This window comes from Tamandua tetradactyla, chromosome 2 (genome assembly GCF_023851605.1).
Source record: "Tamandua tetradactyla isolate mTamTet1 chromosome 2, mTamTet1.pri, whole genome shotgun sequence".
Lineage (NCBI taxonomy): Eukaryota > Metazoa > Chordata > Mammalia > Pilosa > Myrmecophagidae > Tamandua > Tamandua tetradactyla.
In genome coordinates, this window is record NC_135328.1 from 220,628,461 (window position 1) to 220,650,861 (window position 22,401).

The 22,401-nt window shown below is 51.7% G+C and overlaps 1 protein-coding gene across 1 annotated transcript in view; it reads right to left on the bottom strand.

Annotated features, from left to right (window-relative positions):
* Positions 1 to 22,401, bottom strand: part of AJAP1 (adherens junctions associated protein 1) — a 129,439-nt gene that overhangs the window by 15,175 nt on the left and 91,863 nt on the right. Inside the window, exons 3-5 of the mRNA XM_077151513.1 lie at positions 5,560 to 5,647; positions 3,132 to 3,374; positions 1,238 to 1,367 (exon numbers count right to left, since the gene is read on the bottom strand). Coding sequence (XP_077007628.1) covers positions 1,295 to 1,367; positions 3,132 to 3,374; positions 5,560 to 5,647 — 404 coding nt within the window. The 3' untranslated portion in view covers positions 1,238 to 1,294. The remainder of the gene's footprint in view (positions 1 to 1,237; positions 1,368 to 3,131; positions 3,375 to 5,559; positions 5,648 to 22,401) is intronic.

Sequence of the window (22,401 nt, forward strand, 5' to 3'; positions counted from 1 at the left end):
CAGACCTGTGAGCATTCCCATTCTAATCTGGCGGCACGATCTGCCTGTTGGCCGAGCACCATGCTGGCTGACCGCATCCTATTGGCTTCCGGACAAGGAGGGAGGCTAGAACTTTGATTTGGACCAAAAAACCCACGATTCATTAGCACGGGGATTAGGAAGTGACTACTGGTTCCTACTTCTGAGGGCAACGAGTTCCATTTGGCTCCGTCATAGCACCCCAGGCTGAGGGCTGGGGGGAGACGGGGTAATGGGGTGGGGGGTTACGGGCACCGCCCCAAGAAAGCACCTCCCCACCTCTGACACTGATGCTTTCCATTCAGGAGGTAAGCAAAGCATGAGAAAAAAATATATACATTTATATATCATTTTCAAACATTGCTATTCCATTCTAGAAACTGAGTTTCCTGTTCATAAAAGGAATCTGAGGTCACGATTCAAAGGAACATCTGGGGACAGGGGAAGATTACTTCTGTGGTTGAGTAAAATGAACAAAATGCGAATCCCTGGAAAATTTAGCATCAAAATGAAAACCAAACACCCAAAAAAGCCAACTCCCCTTGCATCTATAGACCGTGTATATAGAATGTTCAGTCATGGGGGCAAAATGCACTTTCCACCCAGCAGCCTGAGCGCACAGAAGATTCAGCACAGAAGAAAGCAATTTAACATTCACATTAAAGTTCATATCATTGAAAGCAAACCAAATGTTCTTATCCAGCAGAGCGTGGAAAATTCATCCTGTTTTGGTACCGGTTCTTGGCTTCAAATTAGTAGATGTCTCGACTCTTCACTTTCTTTCCTTCCCATTTTCTTTCTTATCTCATTTTTATATTTCACAATTGTATTTTAATTCTGCTTGCACCCTCCTCCTACCGTAAAGACATGAGATGAAGGCGTGGCCCCTGCCCCCCACTGCTGCCCTAATCTCTTCCTGATGAAGAAAATGAGAACTGTAATTGCAGTGGTTTCCAGGAATGGTTTTTCCTGCCATGTCTTCCCCTAGGGTTTGGAAAGACGCTGACAAAATGGTCAAGATGTGGAACCCGGGTGTGGAGGGATGTTATTCCCGCCAGTTGGGACCAAGGGGCATTTTCTAACAAACACAACAAAAAAGACCAAACGGTTAGCCATCCTCCCACAAGGCCTAGAAGGCTCCAGATATCCCAAAGGGGAATCCGGGCTGGGGAAGGTGAGGAAAACGGGGACAAATCAATGTCCAAAGAGAGATACATACCATGAAACAGACACAAGGCATCTGCCCTGCCCCAGGAGGTAAGAAAGGCTCCGCCGGTCAGCAGGAGATCTCAAACCACTTCTCAGACACAAAGGCCACGGGAATAAGATGCCGGTCAGAAGACGAGGGTCTGCAGCGAGCAGAAAAATGGGCTTGCGCGTGCTGGCACACAACACACAACAAGCCAGCCAGGTCAGGCCTGCTGCGGGAAACTGGCTTCTAGAGAAGTAAAGAATTCCAGAGGGGAATGCTCTCCTGGGACCCGCGGGGCTTCAGGCAGAAAGGTGGACGGAAAGGGTCCAGTCCAGCTGGCCAACGCCTCCCTTCCACCCTTCTGAGGCCTTGGGAGTCACCAAGTGACCCAGCTTAGGTGGAATTTGGTGGCATCTGGCCCAGCTGTGCGATCCCCGGAACTTAGTTCTGGAATTTGGTGGCCAAGCTTGGAGCTCTCAGAGGGCAGAGATTGGATGGGTTTCATTGAACACAATGGCGCGGGCAGAGCCTGGCTCATAAAATGGCTTCTCTATGTTTTGCCAAATTTGAGACCAAGCTTGCTATTTCCCAAGGCTGCTGAGATTCAACAGAGCAGTACCTCAGGACAGAAAGCAAGAACCCTTTCCAACCAATGCTTCCATGCCAGGGCATTAGCTCTCCAGCGGTGCCAACCCCAGACTGGGACAGGACACCCCACACAGCACAGGGGCAAGAAAAGACAGAAATGACCCCTCAACAACCCCCCCCCAAGCCCTGGCCCCCCAAAGGCGCAAGCACTGGTTGGCCAGGATTCATCTCCAAACCTACACACACAGTCAAGGAAATGGTTCGAAAACCTTTTGCCTATTCTTTGTGAGCTCAGCCTTCTGGACAGCCGGGGAGCAACAAAGAAGCTCCCCAAATGTGAGGTGAAAAACCAAGGTGAAGAACAGCTGAGAGGGCTTCTGCTCTCTGTTGTCCTTTGTGGAGAAGGGAACGTTCCTGACAGATATTGTGACATCCAACACAGGGGTCCCAACAAGATAAGGTGCAGTAAAAAGGCACTTAAGGAACAGCGGCATATTAGCTGGGGAGCCCTACAGCTGGCCACTGCAGCCCCCCTCACCAGGCGCCCTGCACTCCCTGTCTTGGAACAGATTTGCAAACAAAAGAGAAACAAGCAGGACCCTTCTAGATGACCCATTTCGGGAGACCTCAGCAAACATCACCCAGCAGCCAACCCCATGGTTAAAGCAGCTCCTCACTGCCTGGTTACTTCTTTTCTCCCTTAGATTTTTTAAGTCCTTGGAGAATTTTTTTTTTTTTAATTTACAAAATGATGCACGAGTACATGCTCACTTTAAAAAATGACTTATTGATATTTTAATTTAATTCTGGGTAACTCTTCAGGAGCTGACTCAACAGTTTCTTTGGTATTCCAGGGGCTGCTTTGAGGGGCATGTTCTCTTTGAAGAATTACACATGAATAATAAAGGAGAGCATTTAACTAGAAACCTCTGGTCAAATAGTCTGGTTGGCATTTGACACTTTTGCTCAATTTGCCACTGACATTTTACTGGGTTCAGAGACACTAGCTTGGGAAGGGCCAACACCCCATTTCGCTGCTATTTAGAAGAGTGGTAGGTGCAAAGCTGGCACCAGGTCTCGGCCATGGTGAGAGCCCAGCGTCCATGGCACGGCCCCCAGGGCTGATGCCCGCAGTGTCCGCGAGGATCCAGAGTTCAGATGTGAGCTCTGGCTGCCGTGTCCCACAGCTCCTGCCTCACCTGCCCTCGACTGCCAGGGGAGATCTCAGGACCCCTCCCCGGGGGCCCCAGCCCGCCCCTCGGCACCCCAGCCCTGTGCCTGCGATCCTGCCCGGGCCTTTGGGGTTTCCGGTCGGGAGCAAGGCCGAGCTTACCGGTTCCCATTGAACGTGGATTTGTACTCCCCAGGTGGGAGCAGTGTCTCGTCGGTGTACACAGGCACGGAGGCCCGCACACACTCGTGCGAACACTGGAGGGACTCGTTGTAGGCCGTGAATATGTCCAGGTTGCTGGGCACGCGGGCAGGCGTGAAGTCCGTCAGGTTTTGGCAGCTCTCCTCCTGCTGGTTGATCTTCCGCTGGTGGCTGTTCCGGCGAGGGTTCCCGCTTTGGGCACAGCTGGAACAGAGAGGGCAGGGGTGGGGGCACGCAGAAGCTGGGGCCTTCCATGCGGAACCTCCACTGCGGGCCTTAATTAGACATCATCTAATATTAAATGGTAATGCCCAGCCTCTTCAGAAAGATCAACCACAATCAAGCAATCAGCCTATTTTCTTTTTTTAATTTGAATTTTCAGGGTGGACCATTATTGCAGAGAGGATAGGAAATGAGTGGGCGAGTTGCGTTGTCAGAGACCTCAGCCTCATTGGTCCGAGAGCCATCAGCCAGACAGTGGTGCTGGCCCGACGTCCCCACGGACGCCCCATCGGAGTGGTCTCCGTCATGGGCAATGCCCGCCTCATGGGTGCTGGGTACAGGCTGGAGTGGCTCATGGATTCCTTCTAGAGGGGCAAGGAAATTACCTTTGGAGGAGAGCTGGGAAGCTGAGATACCCTCATCCTCAGCCAACCTGATGGGGATGAACTGGGAACCCCCTTCACCCCAGATAGGTGAGTTGAGAGAACACTTCCTCCATGCCCCACGGAGATCTGCCTTGGGCTTCCATCCCCTGGACCCCAGGGGCTTCCAGACACCACTTGGGGTCTGACAAGGTAGGCAACCAGTGGTCCCCTTGATGCCACTTCTTAGGGCACGTGTCATGAGGAAGCTGAGCCCACCCTTGCATCCAATCACAGCAGTGCCTGGAACAGGGGCTCTCAGGGAGATGCCCCTGTAGCCTGGGGATCCAGTGCAGTCTCTGCCCCTCAGGGCCCCCAGCTCCCGGCTCCCCTCCTTCCCTGGACCCTCAGAGCTGCACGGAATGAGGGGCTGCAAGGGGAACAGGGTCGTGGCACCAGCTCCCCGTAATCTTGGCATTTGCCTGCCATGGTCCTGCCAGTGTAAGGACTCGAGATTCCCAGAGTAACGGCCTGGCCCCGTGAACAGAGGGAAGATGCAGAGGCAAAAGCCACAAGGCCCCAAATCCCAATCCCACCTGAAAATGCCTTTTGCAGAGCACGCTCAGGGTCCTGGGAGCCACTCCCCCCAGCCTGGGTTCCTGCCCTCTTCCAGGCTGCTCTGCCCGCCTGAAAACCCAGACGTGCTGGAAAGCTGAGAGGAAGGTGTGTCCAGGGAACACAGCGACAAGGCCACCATCAGCTTTGAGGACCACAGCTGTCCTTCATTAGAAGGCCCAAGGCTGTTCCGTGCCTGCAGCTCCCTGCCCCTCACCTATTACCGAGGTCTTTCCAGGCCGGACCCTGCCTAAGAAGCTCCAATGTGGCTTGAGGCTTTGTCCCTGAGTCCTGTCTCCCAAAAGCCCCCTGTGTCCAGGTCTGCTGGCCATCAGATGTGGTTCGGGCCCCGCCTCCCATTCCAGCCAGGCGATTCCACGTGCCCTCGTCCCAGAGGTTGAATGTCTCTGCATTTCTTTTCTGACAGGTCCCTTTATTCGGAGCTCAGGTGGCATTTCCCATCAGCCCTCTGTGAGTTCGTGTTCCCACCTGGAGGCAACAGGGGCCCATGTGGTGGATTATCCTGCAAGAGGGCTTCAGCTCTGATGCTAGGAGGAGGCTGTCAGCTGGAGGTGCGACACGGGCAGACGGGGGCCTCCGGGGCGCCCCGCGAGCAGCAGGGTTACCCAGCACTCCCCTGATTCTCCCAGGGAGGCATCAGGTCCAAACACCCAGCAGGGCCAGCCTCAAAGTAGGCCAATTTTCAGGAGGAAATAGGCAACGGCAGGCCGCCCGGGGCAGGCGGTGACCTATTTCAGCCGGCGCAGAGCGGCCACCGGGGAAGGAGGGACACAAAAGAGGACAGCGGGTCCCCGGCAGCCAGAAGGCAGGGAGAGCGTAGGTCCTGTCTTTCCAGGGAAAGCCAAGAGGAGAGAAAAAGAAAAGAAAAGAAAGCAGAGGCTCCACAGGGCGGGCCACTTCCAAAGGTGCCCTTGGATCAGAGACGAAGGGTTTGGAAGCAGTTGCTGCGTGGAGCTTGAGAAACCTCTTCCTGCCACCAGGGTGATTCCGTCTCACAGGGACGCCCCAGTGCCCAGGTCATGTCCAGAGCACAGGACCCAGCGAGCAGCTGGACGTCAGGCAGCAGGAGCTACACAGAACGCTGAGCCGGAGCAGGCAGGGATTTGCGCTTCCCCGGGGACCCCTCCCCCAGCCCCCCTGTTCCAGACTGGAGGGCTGAGACTCCTTACCAATTTTTTAAGACAAGGGTTGTGATCAGGGCAGCGATGACCATGACGAGGGACACGGTGATGGTGATAATCTGATGGACAGCCAGACCTGCAGAGACAGAGGGGACAAAGCGGGTGTGAGTCAGGGGGGCGGGGAGCGGGCAGGGAGCAGAGGAGGTCTTGGCCCAGCTCCCTCAGTCAGGAAGGACAGGCCCTGCCCTCATGCAGACACCCCGGACGGGGAAATGGCAGGTGCTGGCAGGACTGCGGGTCCCTGCAGATGCCCCAACATGGGGTCCAGGAAGGGAGACCCAGCTCTGTCTCTGCCCAGCCATGACCTGTGTGTGTCCTTCTCTGCCTCTGCCCAGCCAGTCACCTGCACCTCTGCCTGGTGAGACACCCTCTTTCCTCTCCTCCTAGCCCAGGGGGGCACCTCAGCTCCTTGTCCTGGAACCGTGAGCACCGGGCAGCCAGGCCGTGAAAGAAGCAGGGCTTGGCTGGCCCAGGAGGAGCCAGGGCAGACCAGGGCTTGCAGGGAAGGAGGACGCACTGGCCGACGCCATGGCAGACGTGTGGGGAATCCCATGGGGTTTGCCCCTGCTCAGAGTTCTTCCAGACACTTGTTGCTGATGAAGCCCCAGTTAATAAAAGGCCCCAGCTCAGGGTGGGCCACAGTGGCTCAGCAGGCAGAGTTCTCACCTGCCATGCTGGAGACCCAGATTCAATTCCCGGTGCCTGCCCATGCAAAAAAAAAAAGGTCCTAGACCAGCGGGCGACGATTCCCCAAGTCCCAGAGGAGTGTCCATGTTCTGGCCACGCTGTTCTGTCCCCAGTCCAATTGGGAGAGGGGGGCGCGAGGAAATTGGCAGAGTAGGATTAGCAAAATGGGTCACTCGCCCAAGACGCCAGTAAGACTCCCAGCCAGGAGCTGTCTGCTGACCTTGCACAAGGATGGCAGGACAGGAGTGCTCTCCCGTGCCCTCCCTGTGTGTCTGTCAGTCCTGCCAGCTGCAGACACAGGGTTGCCAGCTGGGGAGCAGGAGGGGAGGAGTGGCGTCAGCCCCCACCTGGGGCCCCACCCTGAGCTACACTCCTTCCTGAGCTGTCTCCTGCCTGGCACTACTGGGTCAGTGGAGGCCTCCTGGAAGTCCATGGCTCTGGCCCTGTCCTGCTCTCAACAAGAATCAGAGCAGCTAGAAGATAGGGGCAGTGTGGGGGATTTGAGCATCCACCTGCGATGCCCAAATACCTGACCCCTCTGCACCCGGTGCCTCAATCTTCATGTCCGTCTTGCAGAGTCTCACTGCCTACAGGTTGAATCATGACCTGCCAAAAGCTATGTCCAGCTCCTCACCCCCAGCTCGTGAAGATGGCCTTATTTGGAAATAGGGTCTTTGCAAGTAGGATAAGTTAAGCTGAGGCCACAATGAATGAGACCAGGTCCTAAATCCAATATGATAGGAGTCTTTAAGGATGAGGAGGACTGACATGACACGGGGTGGGGGTAGGTCACGGGTGACCGAGGCAGCTATTGGAGGGATGCATTACAAGCCAAGGAATGCTAAGGATGGTGGCAAGAAACCCGCAGCTGGAAGAGGCAGGAAGGATCCAGAGGGTACATGGCCCCAAAGACACCTGGATTCTGGCCTTCTGATCTCCAGAGCTGTGAGAATAAATTTCTATTGTCTTTAGCCCCCTGGCTTGTGGACTCTGTGGAGGCAACTTGAGGAACCTGAGGCAGCCGCCATCATGTCTGATGGAGCTGCTGGACCACCCAGGCCACTGTGTTCCTGGAGGTGCCAGGGAAAGCACGAAGCACACGTATCCCAGGGGACGGACTGCATAATATAAAGATCCTTCTGGCAGCTTCCCAAGGACACAGCCTTGCAGACAGATGTTACCTCTCTATTGAATATTATCCTCATGGGTGAAATTGTTAATAAATGATTAAAAGTTGGCATGACTGGGAAACGAGCTTTCTCTCTATTTCCCTGCCTTCAAAGGCTTTTACTATTTATCACGAAGGTCTCCATATGGAACTTCCATGATAAGCATTGCTAGAAAAACAGCAAATACATGGAAGTCACAGACTTCCCATCATCCATTCTTTTTCCAGTGATTCCAGAACCACTTACTGAGCAGTTACTCTGTACCAACCAGTCCCAACAGTGACCAGTTCAGCCGTGGTGCTGCCCTCAGGCAACACCTGCTCTGGTGCCATCTCTTAAAGCTGCAGCATTGACATCCATACACAGGCGCACAATGTGTGGCACCTGCTGCAAACTGCTGCTCTTCTGTGACTGCCAATCGGCTTGCCCATGGCTCCCTCCCTCAATCTCACCCACAATGGAATGCCCACCAGCCTGAGTAATCTCTCCTTGTGCAGTAGGTTCTTGGAGACCCAACTCAAACCTTGATGGCAGAGCAAGGGGTTGAAAAGGATGCCCAGTTCAACATGTAATCATGAAGGGGTATTTGCTTGCCCTGCCTCTCCTTGCCCTCCACCTGCATACTTCCTCCGGCCCAGGCAAGAGGCAGCTGGCCTGCCACAAAGGGTACAGTCATGCCTATGTCTGTGTTGCCTATGATGATGATTTTGGTGGTAATGATGATGGCGATGACAATGGGGATGGTGATAATGATGGTGGTGGTGGTGATGGTGGTGGACATGATGATGGTGATGGTGGTAGAAATGATGACAGTGGTGGTGGTGGAAACTATGATGGTGGTGATGGTGGAAATGATGATGATGGTGGTGATGAGGATGGTGATGGTGATGGTGGTGGAAATGATGATGATGATGATGGTGATGGTGGACATGATGATGGTGATGGTGGTGGAAATGGTGACGGTGGTGGTGGTGGAAACTATGATGATGGTGGTGATGAGGATGGTGATGGTGATGGTGGTGGTGGTGGAAATGATGACGGTGGTGGTGGTAATGATGATGGTGACGATGGTAGTAGTGGTGATGGAAACGGTGACAATGGAGATGGTGATGATGATCCTAAAACATAGTAAGTAGCAATGATCATTGGGAATTGAGTGATCAATTGAAATGCATTATCCCACTCATTCTTGGCAACAACACTAAAATGTAAATACTGTCATCACTAATTTTGGAAGTGACAACTGTACCTGGGAAGGGTTGTATAAATTCCTTGGGTCACAGAGGATCTGCTGGCACCAAAGCCCATAACAAGAGCAGGTGTATATATACGATTTCCCTTCTGAACCCAGACTTGGTCCATCCATGTATTGGCTTTGCCCTCCCTGCCTCACTCCTTCTAGGGAAGCATCTGGCACCTTTGTTCTGTATGCTACTGGGAGATACTGAGGTTCTAACATCTCAAGGGCAGGTGCTGGTCCCTCACCACTTCCTCCTCCATGGATCAGGCTGGGTCCATGCCAACAGACTCCTAGCCATTCCTTGGCAGGTCACACCACAAACATATAACATAGCAAAAGACGAATCTTTATTTCCTGGGCGGGATCCATCATCTTCTAGGGCAACACTGGCAAACCCAATGCCTATAGAGATAGGGTGGTAAGAGAGCACAGCAAGCTGGGAGACAGTATCAGGGAGCTGTGGGGACAGGTTCAACTAGAGGGGCCAGGTCTCAGCTAATGTAACTGAAAAGTACCTTACAAAGAAAAAGCACTTGTCGTCCACTCTTCAATCTCTGCAGGGCCAGAGGAGGTCCAGGGGACTGCAGGATTTTGGTTTCTCGTCTTGTTACTAAGGAAACACATCTGTTGGCTTGATCATTTATATTGACTGACGTCCTTGGAAGGGAAGAGTCTTGTGATCAATTGTCTCTTACATGTTTAATTCCCTTTTATTCTACCTGGTACTGAGTATAGGAAGGAGCTGATGCTCCCCTTCTAACTGATGAAAAGAATTTAGTGCAAAGAGAAAATGACTGGCTCAAGGGACACACCTCACTGATGATACTAAGAGGAATGAGAACCTTAAGAAAGGGATCAAATCTTCATTATCTTTATACGTTCCACACACACACATGCACCTCCCCCCATGCACACACACAGCCTGACGCGGTATCTTGAAACAGTAGCTGTGATATATTATTAAACTTACAGCTGAGAAGTAAAAATCATAAACCAGGAGAAAGAGAGAAAGGTAATGACACAGTTCCAAAATTTGCTGTGTTTGGAAGGCCCTTCTTCTGCCATCTATTGGAATGTTCTATATAAAACTCCCTAAAATAACATTTGGAGGAAGTGATACGTGTTTAATTATCAGCTGAAGTAATCTGGGCAGAAATACAACAGTAAAATAACAGCCATCTTTTCTCAAAATATTTCTTTATGCCAGGTACCTTACTCTGTCTTCACACGTGTGATTGAACCTATTGCGTAGCCCCATCCTGTGAGAATAACAGTTGTTGCTTTTGTCTGACTTAAGAGGAGTTTGAGCCTCAAATAAGTAAAACGACTTTCCCGTGGTCACTGGGCAAAACCAGGATTCAAAGTCAATTTTCTGCCCTAGAGTTCCAGAGAAGATCAATCGTGCTAATTCCAAATCCAGTAAATCTGTAGCCACATTCTAGTAATGCAATTGATTAGAGGGAATCATCACCATAATCCTCAAAGCAAACAGCCTTGCACTTCAACACCTGGCCCTTGGGTTCTGAATGGACCATTGAGCTCAAGCAAAAGGAAGCAATGGCTGAAAGAGGATTTGGCAGGCCATGTTGGTTGGACAAGGAGAGGGTTTTCTGACATGTGGTCAAAATAATATTTATAAGAAACTAAAATATAAAAAATATTTATAAGAAGGATAGAACATCAATAAACATACCTTGTTTTTCCCTCTTTGGGAAGTTGGCCACCAAGAAAAGAGAATAATGTGTGAAGTTGGATAGCATTTTAAAACATTCAGTCATATCACATCATTTATTGCTCTCCAAATACCAAGAGTTGTTTCCTCCTCATCTACGTAAGTCCTTTAAGTCTCAGAGTGGTTTCTGGACTTATAAACCTTTTCTTGAAGGGCCAGATAGAAAATATTTTCAACTTTTCAGGGCATTGCAACTACTCAACTCTGCCACTGTAACATGAACTCAGTCTTGGATAATACATAAACACATGGACATGCTTCAATAAAACTTTACTTATAAAAAATAGTTGCAGAGTAGAACTTGGCACATAGTTTGCAGACCCAATTTAGATGAATAGCCTAAAATAACTTGGCTTGTAAATTAAATAGAAATAGGTATCTCTTTAAAAAATAGAGATACCTATTTTTGACTGGTTTGCTAAAGGTGAGACTCAAATTGCAATTGCTTGGTTCTTAAGATGAAAACCTTCAGACCTCATCATCGCAGGTTTACTATCTCATGGGATTTTCACTGGCTATGACCTTCAAGTCTGTCCCAAATACAGCGACAGCCTCTCACTTATTACTGGGCCACAATTACCTACAATGTTGCCACTTCACCCTAAAGGGTTCCTCTATATGAAGGGGGCATGATAGTAGTTCATTTAGGGCAAGGATTTCTCACCAGAATGCAAGATACCAGTTATGGAATAGTTTCTGAAAAGGGAATACATTAAGTTACAAGTTTACAATTCTAAGGCCATAAAAATGTCCAAACTAAGGCATCCAGAGAAAGTTAGCCTGAATCAAGAAAGACTGATGTTTGTCACATGGGAAGGCTTGTGGCTGGTATCTGTTGGTCTCTGTTCCTAATTCTGTTGATTCCAGCTTCTGATGTCAGTGGTTTCCTCTCTAAGCATTGTGGGCCTTTACTTAGCTCCCCTGGGACACAGCTCTGGGTTCTGGCTTGCTTAGCATCTCATGGGAAGGCACACAGTGATGTCTGCTAGACCCTGACTCTCCAAACATACATGTCTAGGCATCCGCTTTCTCTGTTGACATTCCAAACACTGTAAATACCTCCATCTCTGTCAGCTCTGAGCTTTCTCCAAAATGTTTCCTGTTTTAAAGAACTTCCAAAAACTAATCAAGACCCCCCTCGAATGGGCAGAGTCAAATCTCCATCTAATCAAAAAGTCACATCCACAGTTAGGTGTGTTTTATCTCCGTGGAAGCAATCCAAACAAAACTTCCACCCCATGATACCGAATCAGGTTTGAAAGAGGCATGGTTGCCCCCACAAGACTGGATAAGAGAAAAGGACATGACAGTTTCAAACTGACACAACTTTTGGGCTCAATAGACAGGATTCTTCACTTTTGGAAATCAAACTCAGGAAGAATTTCACCACTTCATCCCTCCAACACCCTCAGAATATGTTGGCTACAATTCTATCTCAATTTGCTCCATTAATGTTGGAAAAGAAACAGCCTGCATCTTGTGAAAGATAAGAATGTTCAGATCACCGATGATTGAGTTGAGAGGGCCTTGTCCTCTGGTCTCCCCCTGCCCTTCCTAAATGGCACCATTCCTAGAAGACCATCTTCCCACCTGTTCTCCTTCCTCGCAGCTGCCTGACAACACTCAGACCTTCAATAATGGTTCCTCTTGTCAAGTCTCTGGTGGCCGTTGAACAGCACAGGCAGAAGCAGCTGTACCATAAGCTTACCCACCCTGGTCAATGTAACACTTTGATGATTTTGCACCGACTTTCATGCAGCTTGGGATGGGGTTGAAATAATGTCAACTTAAGGGTATATATGCTTTAGGCCCCCAAGAAAGGGAAAAAAAGAATGTCTCCTGATTGTGCCCAAGGTCAACATTAAATCCCATCTTCCAACACTCTGCAGTTTAGACGTGGTCCCTGAGCTCAGAGGCAGGCTGTGTGCGGACTCTTGCTTCCTTTTCCTGACAGGTGTTATTGTTCCTTCTAATTTAGGGGCTCTTTCTGCTCCTGGTAATTGCACCGTATACTAATGTGTTGGGAATCAGTGGCCATCCAGATCATGAAAAATTATGCCTGGAATAATAGATGGGGACAGATGGATTGCCAAGCTCTGCATCAATCAATAGGGCTTTTATGGTTATATTTGCAGTGGTTTGTAATAAGATCAGGACCTGCAGATTGATGCGAACGTTGGTAATTCATCTCCGTGTCTGGACAAAGTCTCATTAAATGAAACCAAATCAAACCAGAGACATTGTCCTTTGCAAAAGCAAATAAGTATAGGACTCTCTTTTCCAGCATGTGAGGGATGTGTAGTTCATCTGGCTGGTACACTTGGGTGAAGGCGGTAACAATGGCCTTGGAAATGGCCAAGGCATATGGAGGCCATTTCTGTATTTAGAGCAGTTCGTTTTGCAATGCAGGGGTCTAACGAGACTGCAATATGCAAACAAAGACTTGGAGATCAGTGGTTCCAAGCATGTCTTTCCGGCACAGGTGCGTTTAATAGGTGAGAAATGACAATGGGTACATCAAGTGCCAATTCCACTGCAAGGAAACCATTTATTTTTCATCAATACCTGCGCAATTTCAACTCCACAGTAGGCCCTTCAAAAATAGTCTCTGGGAACAAGGCGGCCTAAGTAGCACTCACATGAGATGGGCAAGGCGCTAGCCTGGTGATCTAGGTAGAGGTGGTGGTTTCAAGGCTTAGAACCCCACTGGAGGCAGCTGGTCACCTCCTAGGGTAGGATATGGAGGAAAAGGTCTCCTTCTAAAACCAGGGTGTTAACAGAGTAACAAGGCTTTGTGGCAGGGGTGCTAGGGAGTGTGCAGTTTTCTGAGCAGAGCCCTCTGAGGGGCAAGTGTTATCAGGAAGGTCCTTGGAGCCTCTATCGGGGATGAGTCTCCTCCTATCAGAAGGGAAACTGGGAGTCCCTCCAGCTTAGGGAGGGCTCCTACACTAGAAAACAGAGCCTCCACCAAAGAAGCACCTGCCACTGAGCTTCCATGGAACTCCATGTGATCCCAAGTCCTCCAGAGACCATTCCCAAAGGTTCCACAGAGTCCAGGTGGAGCAGGTGCCCAATGAGAGTCACCTGGCAATGACCAGAGACATTCGCAATTGTCAACTGGAAGGAGATGTGCAAGAGGGAGAGGCCAGACATGCTGCTAAATACCTTCTAGTGCACAGGTAACCCCCCCACACACACACACACAAAGAATCATTCGGCCCAAAGGTCAAGGGTGCTGAGGCTGAGACAGCCTGCGCTAGAGGTCAGAAATGGCCCCTTGATCAAATCCTGTGCGGCCTTGAAGACAAAACATGGGCCAGTCTCGATACCTTTCTCTTTCATGGTCCCTCTGCGCACACTTCCAGCCCCTTCCTCATTTATGGCAAAGGCAGTGCCGGGCAGAGGGGATGCATGGAGCCCAGGACTGACTTCTCTCAGCTTCTGTGGAGCAACTCACTTAATGAACAGCCCTAAGTTTGGTGCATTGGACCAAGCAGCGTCCGAAGCACGTCCATGTACAGCTCCCACAATGCTGTGAGGTGGGAGGAGAGAGAATCCCACTTCCAATTGCGGAGCAATTGTCTCAGGGTCACACAGCCGAAATGGGGGCAAGCTCAGTCGTCAAGCTGCGGCGGGCTGGATTATGCACCCCAAAAAAGGCACATCCTTAGTCTTCATCTGCATCCCTGGGGGTGTGAACTTATTTGTAAGTTTTGAAGATGTCATTATTACTTAAGGTGTGGTTCAAATGCATCAGGGTGGGTCTTAACCCACATTACTGGAAGTCTTAGAGGAGCCAGAACCAGGAAGTCAGAGGAAATAGAAGGGCAGGTACCAGACAGGAAGGCAAGCCAAGGAACCCCAAGGATTGCCCTAACCAGCACCAGAACTCTAGAGACTCCAAGAGGAAGCATGGCCTGTCAAGACCATGATGTTGGATTTCTAGCCTCTGAATCCAAGGCAATAATCTCCTGCCGTGAAGCCAGCCAGTGTGTGGAATTTGTCACGGCAGCCCTGGCAGACTAAGGTAAAGCCCAAGCAGGCTCGCCCCAAATACAGGGGCCTGAGCCCCTTGCCACTGTCCTGCACAGCCTCTTAGAGAACAATAGTCTTTCCTCCATTCTACATGGCCAAAACCAGGGTTCCGTCACTAGAAAGTACTGGGGGATTCTCATACACACTCCACCAGCTATGGGTTCTCTTGGTTCTCGACTCCAAGAGGGCCTGATGCTTTGTGATGCCCCTAATCCAGGCTCACCTAAAGCTACTGCACCCTTTGCTTGGCAGTGACTTTGGAGAAGGAGAACCTTCTTTCCATTTGGAGATTACTCGGAACTTGAAAGAACACAGCACCACAGATAGGAAGACAGGGTGAGCCTTGAGGACAAAGACAAATCTCCACAAAAATGGTCACACATCAGCCTTCCAAACCCAAACAAGAGCTTGAACGACTTTCACTTCTCAGCACCATCTTCTCAGCCAAATCTCAGCTTGTCCTGTGTTCAGCCTGAGGGCCAAGGATGGCCCTTTCAAACTTGGGATCTGTCAGGAGGGTGGGGAAGAGGTGGGTGACGCGTGGGGTGGCCCACGGATGTAACAATGAGGTTGCCCTGAGTTGAAACGCTTCTGGAAGGACTGGACAGGCATGCTGGCGGACTGAGTAGAGTTGAGGAGGCTCTTCACCCCATGTTTGCAAAATCATGGTCCAACCATCAGCTGACTTCAGAGCTAGGATCCCAACTACACTACCCTGGACCCTGGGACAGCAGACACTGGACTGGGTGCCAAGGACTGGACAGCAACGTCTGGACTGGATGGAACAGCATCTCCTAAAATGCACATCCACCCGGAACCTGGACACAGGGTCTTTGTAGATGAAGTAAGTTAAGGATCATCTTGGATTTAGGGTGGGCTCTAAATCCAATGGTCTGTGTACTTGTAAGAAGAGGAGAGGCAGAGACACAGAGGAAGTGATATAGAGACAGGGAGAGCCTGAGATGAAGTGGGCCCAAGCCAAGGAGTGCCAGGAGCCTCCGAAAGCTGGAGGAGGCAGGAAAGAGCCTCCCCAGAGCCTCAGAGGGAGACGGCCCTGCTGACAGCTGGACGGCAGACTTCTGGTGTGAGATGAGAAACTCCTGTTGTTTGAAGCCACCCAACGCGTGGTAAGGCTTTTAAAGGAACCCTGGGGAACTGACACACTCGCCTGGCCTCAGTTTCCTCGTCTGACTGAGAGGAGGATCTCTTTGGCTGTCGTACCCATCGCAGGCCGATGGGTGCAGGCATCACTGGCGGTAAGTGTCCTCAGTGCAGCTCTGAAGTGGCCCCCCCAAGGCCGCATGTCTCAAACTTCTGTGCGCACATGGGTCTTCTGGGATCTTGTTCACGCGCGGACTCTGGTCCAGCAGCCTTGGAGGGGCTGACCTGCACTTCTGCCCCACGCCCAGGGGACACGGACAGCGCTGGCCACGGGCCACTTGAAGTAGTGAGGCCTTAAAGTAGAGGGCAGCAGACATCGGTCCCAGGCCAAATCGGGCCCATTGCTCGATTGTCTCAATAAAGCTTTATCAGAACACAGCTGTGCCCTTTCATTTACAGGCTGCCTGTGCCTGCCTTGGGGCCACCATGGCAGAGCTGCATGGCTGCAATAGGACCTTATAGCTCACAAGCCTAAAATATTTACTCTCTGGTTCTTTAAGGAAAATGTGCTGACCCTCTTGGAAGGTCCCTGAGAGTCCCAGAGCGGGAACTGAGTCTGCGCGGGGTGACTGGGGGGCGGGGGACGCGGGCGGCTGGGGAGAGGGCAGTGGTGCCCCTCCCTGAGCAGTGACCACATGGCTGGAAGGAGGCTGAGTCTGCATATTCGCCCCTGGTGGAAACAGCAAAGCTTGATAAGCGTTTCTGAGCTGAAGTTAACAGCTATGAAAATGGGTTACGAGCCGAAGCCCAGCCCTGTTCATTCCGCCCCTGTGACTCATGTTCAGAGACCTCGGGCCAGCGGACAGCGGCAACCCCAGCGCGGCATCAGGCCAGGGACATGCGGCCCCCCGCTCCCCACGACGCAGACGCGGGGCACCGGCTCTGCCCCAGAGGCCGCTCCCTTCCTGAACACAAACATCGGTCCTGGGGTCCGTGGGCCCCACCAAAGAGGGAATGAGATTAAACCTCCAGCACTGTGCCCCCGCACCCCGCTCTCTCCTCACCTGCCTGCCGTTTCCCCCAAATGCACGCACGCACCCACCCACAGGCAGCGTTCACTGTGCCTCCCATTTGAGAACAAAAGCAGCAGAGGTCCTGCCTTGAGCTCCCTGCACACAAGGTAATGGCCGGCTTCTCTCACCTGACTTCCCGGAGTCCTTGTATAGCTCAACAGAGGGTGGCAAGTTTGGCAGGAGTGTCCTCCCGCGGCCTGCAACGCTGGTGAGATCGGGGCCCTGGACAGAGCTCCCAGAGCGCATCCTCAAGAGGGTTTTTTCAGAGGAGCAGAGGCGCTGTTGCCACATCGCCGGAGGACAAGGCTCTGGGGCCCTGGGCCAGCTGCGATGTTGCTTCCTCCCCGAGGCGTCAGCTCCCACAACGGCAGGGAGCCTGGACTTGGCTCAGAAGACAGCGAATGGGCCACACCGCCTGCCCGCAGCCTGGCGTGCCCCGCTCCCGGTCACTCCCGGTCACTCCCACTGGGCGGCCCACGCTGACGATGGAGGACCTCCTCTGGCCGCAGGGCAGTGCACTAGAGACCCGGGGAGGGGCATGGGGTGGCATGTGCTCATGGCTGCAGCAAGTGAGGGCAGAGGCTCAGCGGCCGTCCTGGAACGAGGCCGGGCTCCCCCATCCTGGCTCTCCCCTAGCCCCCAGCGGATGCTCCTCCAACACATTAAACAAATCTGCATGCGAGCGCCTCCTTGACATCAGAGACCTGCGGAGACCATGGTACCCACCGCAGCTTTGCTATGCTGCTTTCCCTCCCAGAGGTGCCTGTCACCAGTCTTTTTCCATCTGGGGATCTGTAAAGATGTGCATCTTGTCCCCGGATGCGCAGAACCGGAGGGAATCCAGACTGTAGGATGTCTGTCTGTCTCCTGGTGGCTTAAGGCCTCGTCTCATGTCAGGTGAGTTGAAGGGAGCCACCCCTGGCACATGGCCGCCGGGTCGCCGAGGTCCCCAGCTCAAGGAAGAGGGTCAAGGCATGACCTGTGCGGCTTCTGAGCGAAGCAGCGATGCTAAGGGCCGGGGAAAGTGCTGCGGAGACAGGGGCTTCTGGCAGAAAACCCCTTAGCCGCTGGCGCCTCCAGAGGCCCAAGAGCGCGAGGAGCGGGAGGTGAGCCTGGCGGAACAGGACCCGGTCCCTGGGCTTCCCAGCCCAAGTTCGGCCAGGTCCTCGGAGCTGCCTCCCTCAGGAACTACTGGGAGAGCTGTGGGGCGCGGCCAGCACCCCGTCCTGGGGCCTCAGGGTGAGGACAGAGTGCTGCCTGCAGCTTGGCCCTGGGAAACTTGTCTCATGTCCCCCTGCCACAGGCAGCCCTCAGGTAGCGTCTCAGGCTCCCCAGTGAAACGGGCCACTGGCTCAATGCAAGGCAGAGAGGGGACTCGCCCCCCAAGCTGTGCTCTGCAGGGTGTCCCACGGCCCCCTATATACCCCTCCCCCTCCCCCCCAGGGTCTGACAACCCCACACAGTTTAGGAGCAATGTGCCTTGTCTCCAGAAGGCCCCTTTAGATAAAGACGTACTATTTATTCCTTCAACAGGCGCTTATTGAGCCACTCTCCTTCCCACCCACTTGGCAGTGACCCCTGCACTTGCCACGCCCCTTGCCTCTGGGTGGGGCCACATGACCTGAACAGAGGCTGGGCACGGGCATGTCATGGGCTGGCACTTGGGGCCTTTTGCTGTCACTGTGGGAACGCACCTGAGCCAGCCGCCTGGGGAATGAGAGGCTCACAACCCCAGCCGAAGCCGGCCTACATCCCCAGCAGCCAGCAGCCCCACACACGTGAGCAAACCTGGCTAGGATCAACAGAGCTGCCTGGGGGGCCCCAGACACCTCCAGCCATGTAAGCCATAAACTCTTAGTAGCGCGTACCTATGAGGCTCGGTGGCTGTTTGTTATGCGGTGTCTTTGAGGCCATAGCTAACTGATACACTAAGTGAAAAGGACAGGAGAAAGGATTCCAAGCAGAGGGAAGGAACCTCAGGGAGAAATGCCTGCAGGTAGGACTGCTGGGGGGTGGCGCAGAGCAGGAGGCCCCCCACTGACCCAGCAGTACAAGTGAACTGTTTCCTCCTAAGCAGGATGATGTGGGGGCGCCAATCTAGAGAACTCAGAAGGTCAGATGCCACCGGTGTCCACTTCAAATCCTCTCAGCCTCACACTGACCACCTGCTATCACATTCTCAAAATGACTTTTGTCATATAAACCCCTCTGAGGGGCTCTCCCTCCCAGGAAACCCAGGCTGTGGCACATGATACAAAGAACTGCACAGAACAGTTTTGCTTTGTAGAAGCCAGGAGGGTTTAGGGAGGCAGCTGGGGCAGACTGAAGGTACCCTGCCTGGAGGGGCTACAGGGGAGTCAGCTCCCCACCATCCCCAAACTACTTCTCAGTGCTCTGAAAAGTCAGGAGCTCGTGCTCAAATCAAATAGGGCATTCCGTGCTCGGAGTTCAGCTCTTCCTGCAGATTCACAGGCACTGTAGCTAATGGACAGGATGAGAATCCTCCAGGAAATAAATCTATTTCAGAAAGTTTGCTTAACCCAGCAATTCCCAAATGGCGTGGCATCTGCACCCTTCTCCCAAGGAGAGCTGAAACCTGGCAGAATTCATCCACCACGGGAAAGTTCCTAGAACACAAGCCCACGAAAGGAGGGGGTCCCTCTGTTTCATGATCCTGCTCAGTGCTGCTTCTCCATGTCCAGCACAACACCCACAGCCCCTGGCCTCAGCATCCGTGGGCTGGGCGGGGTGTGCTCAGTGTGGGAAACACTGACCCAGGAGCAATGTCAGCTGGTGTACAATCTTGGTGCACCGGTTTCCTGGGGCTGCTGTAACAAATTACCCCGCACTGGGGGGCTTAACACAACAGCAATGCATCCTCTCCTATTCACAGAGGCCTAAGTCTGGCAACAGGCGTCGGCAGGGCCAGGCTCCATCTGGAGGCACTAGGGGAGGCTTCTTCCCAGCCATTTCCCAGCTTCTGAAGGCAGCTGCAACATGTGGCATTCTTTACAGCTGCCTCCCTTCAATCTCTGCCTCTGTCTTCACATGGCCTTTTTCTCCACCTCCCTGCCTCCTAACCTCATTCTATAGAAACACCGATCATTTGATTCAGGGCCTGCCACAATCCAGTGGGACCTCATCTTAACTAACTACAGATTCATGAAAGCTATTTCCAAATGAGGCCACTTCCTGAGGTTCTGGGTGGGCATTAATTTTGTGGGAACACTTTTTCACCCCACTACAGTCCACCCTCTGGTCCCTAAAATTCATATCTGACCCCTGTACAAAATACAGTCCCCTTTTCCAGTATCCCCAACATTCCAGCATTAACTCTGAATACAGGTTCTCATTTAAATGCCATCAACTCAAAAGTTCCAAACTTCACCTAAATCAGGTATGGATAAGACTCTGGGAAAAAATTCCTCTCCATCTGTGGGCCTGTGAAATTAGAAAACAAGCTACCTGTTTCCAAAATACAATGGTGGGACAGGCACAGCTCACTATTCCCATTTGAAAGGGAGAAAATGGAATGACCAGGTCAAACCAAGTCCAAAACCCAGCTGGTTTCAAGACCTGGGAAATTCTCTGTGACTCGGTACTGTGCCCTTTGGGTATAAGGAGACAGCAGCCGGGTTCTCTTCACCAGTGAGGGCGGTGGTAGGTCCATCCTCAGCACCCCCCCCCCCCAAGAGGCATTTTTTTCTTTTTCTTGGAGGATAATGCAAAGTGCCCAGCCGAGTACCTCTACTGGTCCATGTCATGACTGTGCAATTTTGGAATTCTGACAACCTTCCTGCATTTCACCTCATTTTTGCCCCCTTTCAGTTCCAACTGTCAGTTTTTCTATCGGCCTACCTTTTTCAAAAAGCTTGTCAGTTTCCTGGGCCATTCACAGGCTCCAATCCATCATACCTAAGGGTCCTCCACAGATCTTTACTGGATGACCCCATCTCAATTCCTGGCTTACACTAAGAATACTGCCTGAAACCATGAGTCACATACTCAAATCTCTTTAGCAAAAAGCTGTCCAGCCACATCCTTGCTGTTTTCTCCAGGGTCTGCCTTCTCACCTTTTGCTGTCTGAATAGGTTGAGAACTTTCCAAATCATCAAGTGCTGGTTTCTTTTTTGCTTGACAGTTCCTCCCTTGATTTAACTCTTTCCTTTCACATTTAGCTAAATGCAGTACTTTGCTTGCAAATTTCAGCTAAATATCCAAGTTCAATGCTACCATCCAATGGTAGAACACAATTCAGTCAAATTTCCTGCCACTTTATAAGAAGGAGCACCTTTCCTCCAAGCGTCCAATAACATCGTCATCATTTCCTTCTAAGCCTCCCCAGGGGAACTTTAACATCCATCATCCTAGAAACATCCTGTTTATGATGCCATATGTGTTCTCCAGGATCATAGAGGCTTTCTCTGCAGTTCTCCCCTCTGCTTTCTGAGCCCTCTCCAGAATTACCTTTAATGTCCCTATCTTTACAAATCTCTTCAAGGCAAGCTAGATCTTTTCTACCATGTTTCCCAAAACTCTTTCACCTTCTAACCCTTACCCAATTTCAAAGCCACATCTGCACTTTTAGGTCTGTTTTGCAGCAGCACCCTCTTCTCAATATCCAAACCTTTATTAGTTTCCTGGGGCTGTGGAGATTAGAAAATCAGAGAAGAGGGTCCACCTTGCATGTCCACTACATATACCCACAGAGCATTCCTAAGTGTCTGGTCCTGGGCTCCAAGACGGGTGACATAGTGGTAGAAAGCCAGGCTTTCCTTCCACCCTCACTGGACTGCTTTCTGCAAGGCCAAGTCCGTAAGCTTTGCTGGTTTCCCCTGATTTTGAGTCCCGAGGCAACCACAACTCTATTTCAGTGGGGAGAGGCACTTGCTCATGCGCGTAGCTAAAAATGCAAACATGCATCAGCAACATACCTTCCGGTGAGTTCTACGTCCAACCTCTAGGGTTAAACCTCGTCAAATAGGCAAGGTGGGAGGACCCCGGCCTCATCTTGGAGCATAGCCTGCAGCTTGTGAACAGAGCCCAGCAGCCAGTTGGCAATCTGCTCTGTCTTCAAAATCCACAGACAGAGTCAACTGAGCCAGCAGGAGGGAGATGGTTATCCTGTGTTTCATTAAAATCTCAATGCAGCCTGAAACTTTGGGGAAATTGCAATGCAATTTTGATGGGGGGGAGAAGTATGAGAGAAGGGGAAAAATGCAAGAGCTCCCAGCCCTAGCTTCCCACAGAGGTTCTCTGAGTACTTTTTAAAGGCTTCCTGGTGGGGAATATCATTAAACCCAACAGCAGCTGCTGTCTTTATGCTGCCAGCTGCCATTTTATTAAAAACAATAAACATATAAATAGATGCATTTAAAAGGCACCCCCAGTCCTATATCCCCAACCCAGCAGACCATGCTTGGCCTTCTAGTTGACCCAGGAAGCGTTTTTATCCCACTTCCCCCACTAGGATGGTGGCAAGCAGTGCCAGGGTAGTGCCATCTGTGGTTTAGGCCCTGAAGGGACAGACCCTGATACAAAGCACAGCTGCCCCTACCAACCCCCGCCTCAAGGCAAAGCCACCTGTGGATTAGGCTAGAGAGTCCCTTGTCCAGGTAGGGCTGGTTCTCTCTGCATCTTACCCAACAGGGAGTGCTGCACAGGCAAGACAGGATTGGCCAGGGCTGGTGGCTCTGGTGACACCAGGCCTCAAGGTAAGTTAGGGGTGGGGGGAGGTGCATTTAGGAGAGAAGATATGAGGGCCCAAGGAATGGGGGCACAACGGGGGAGGTG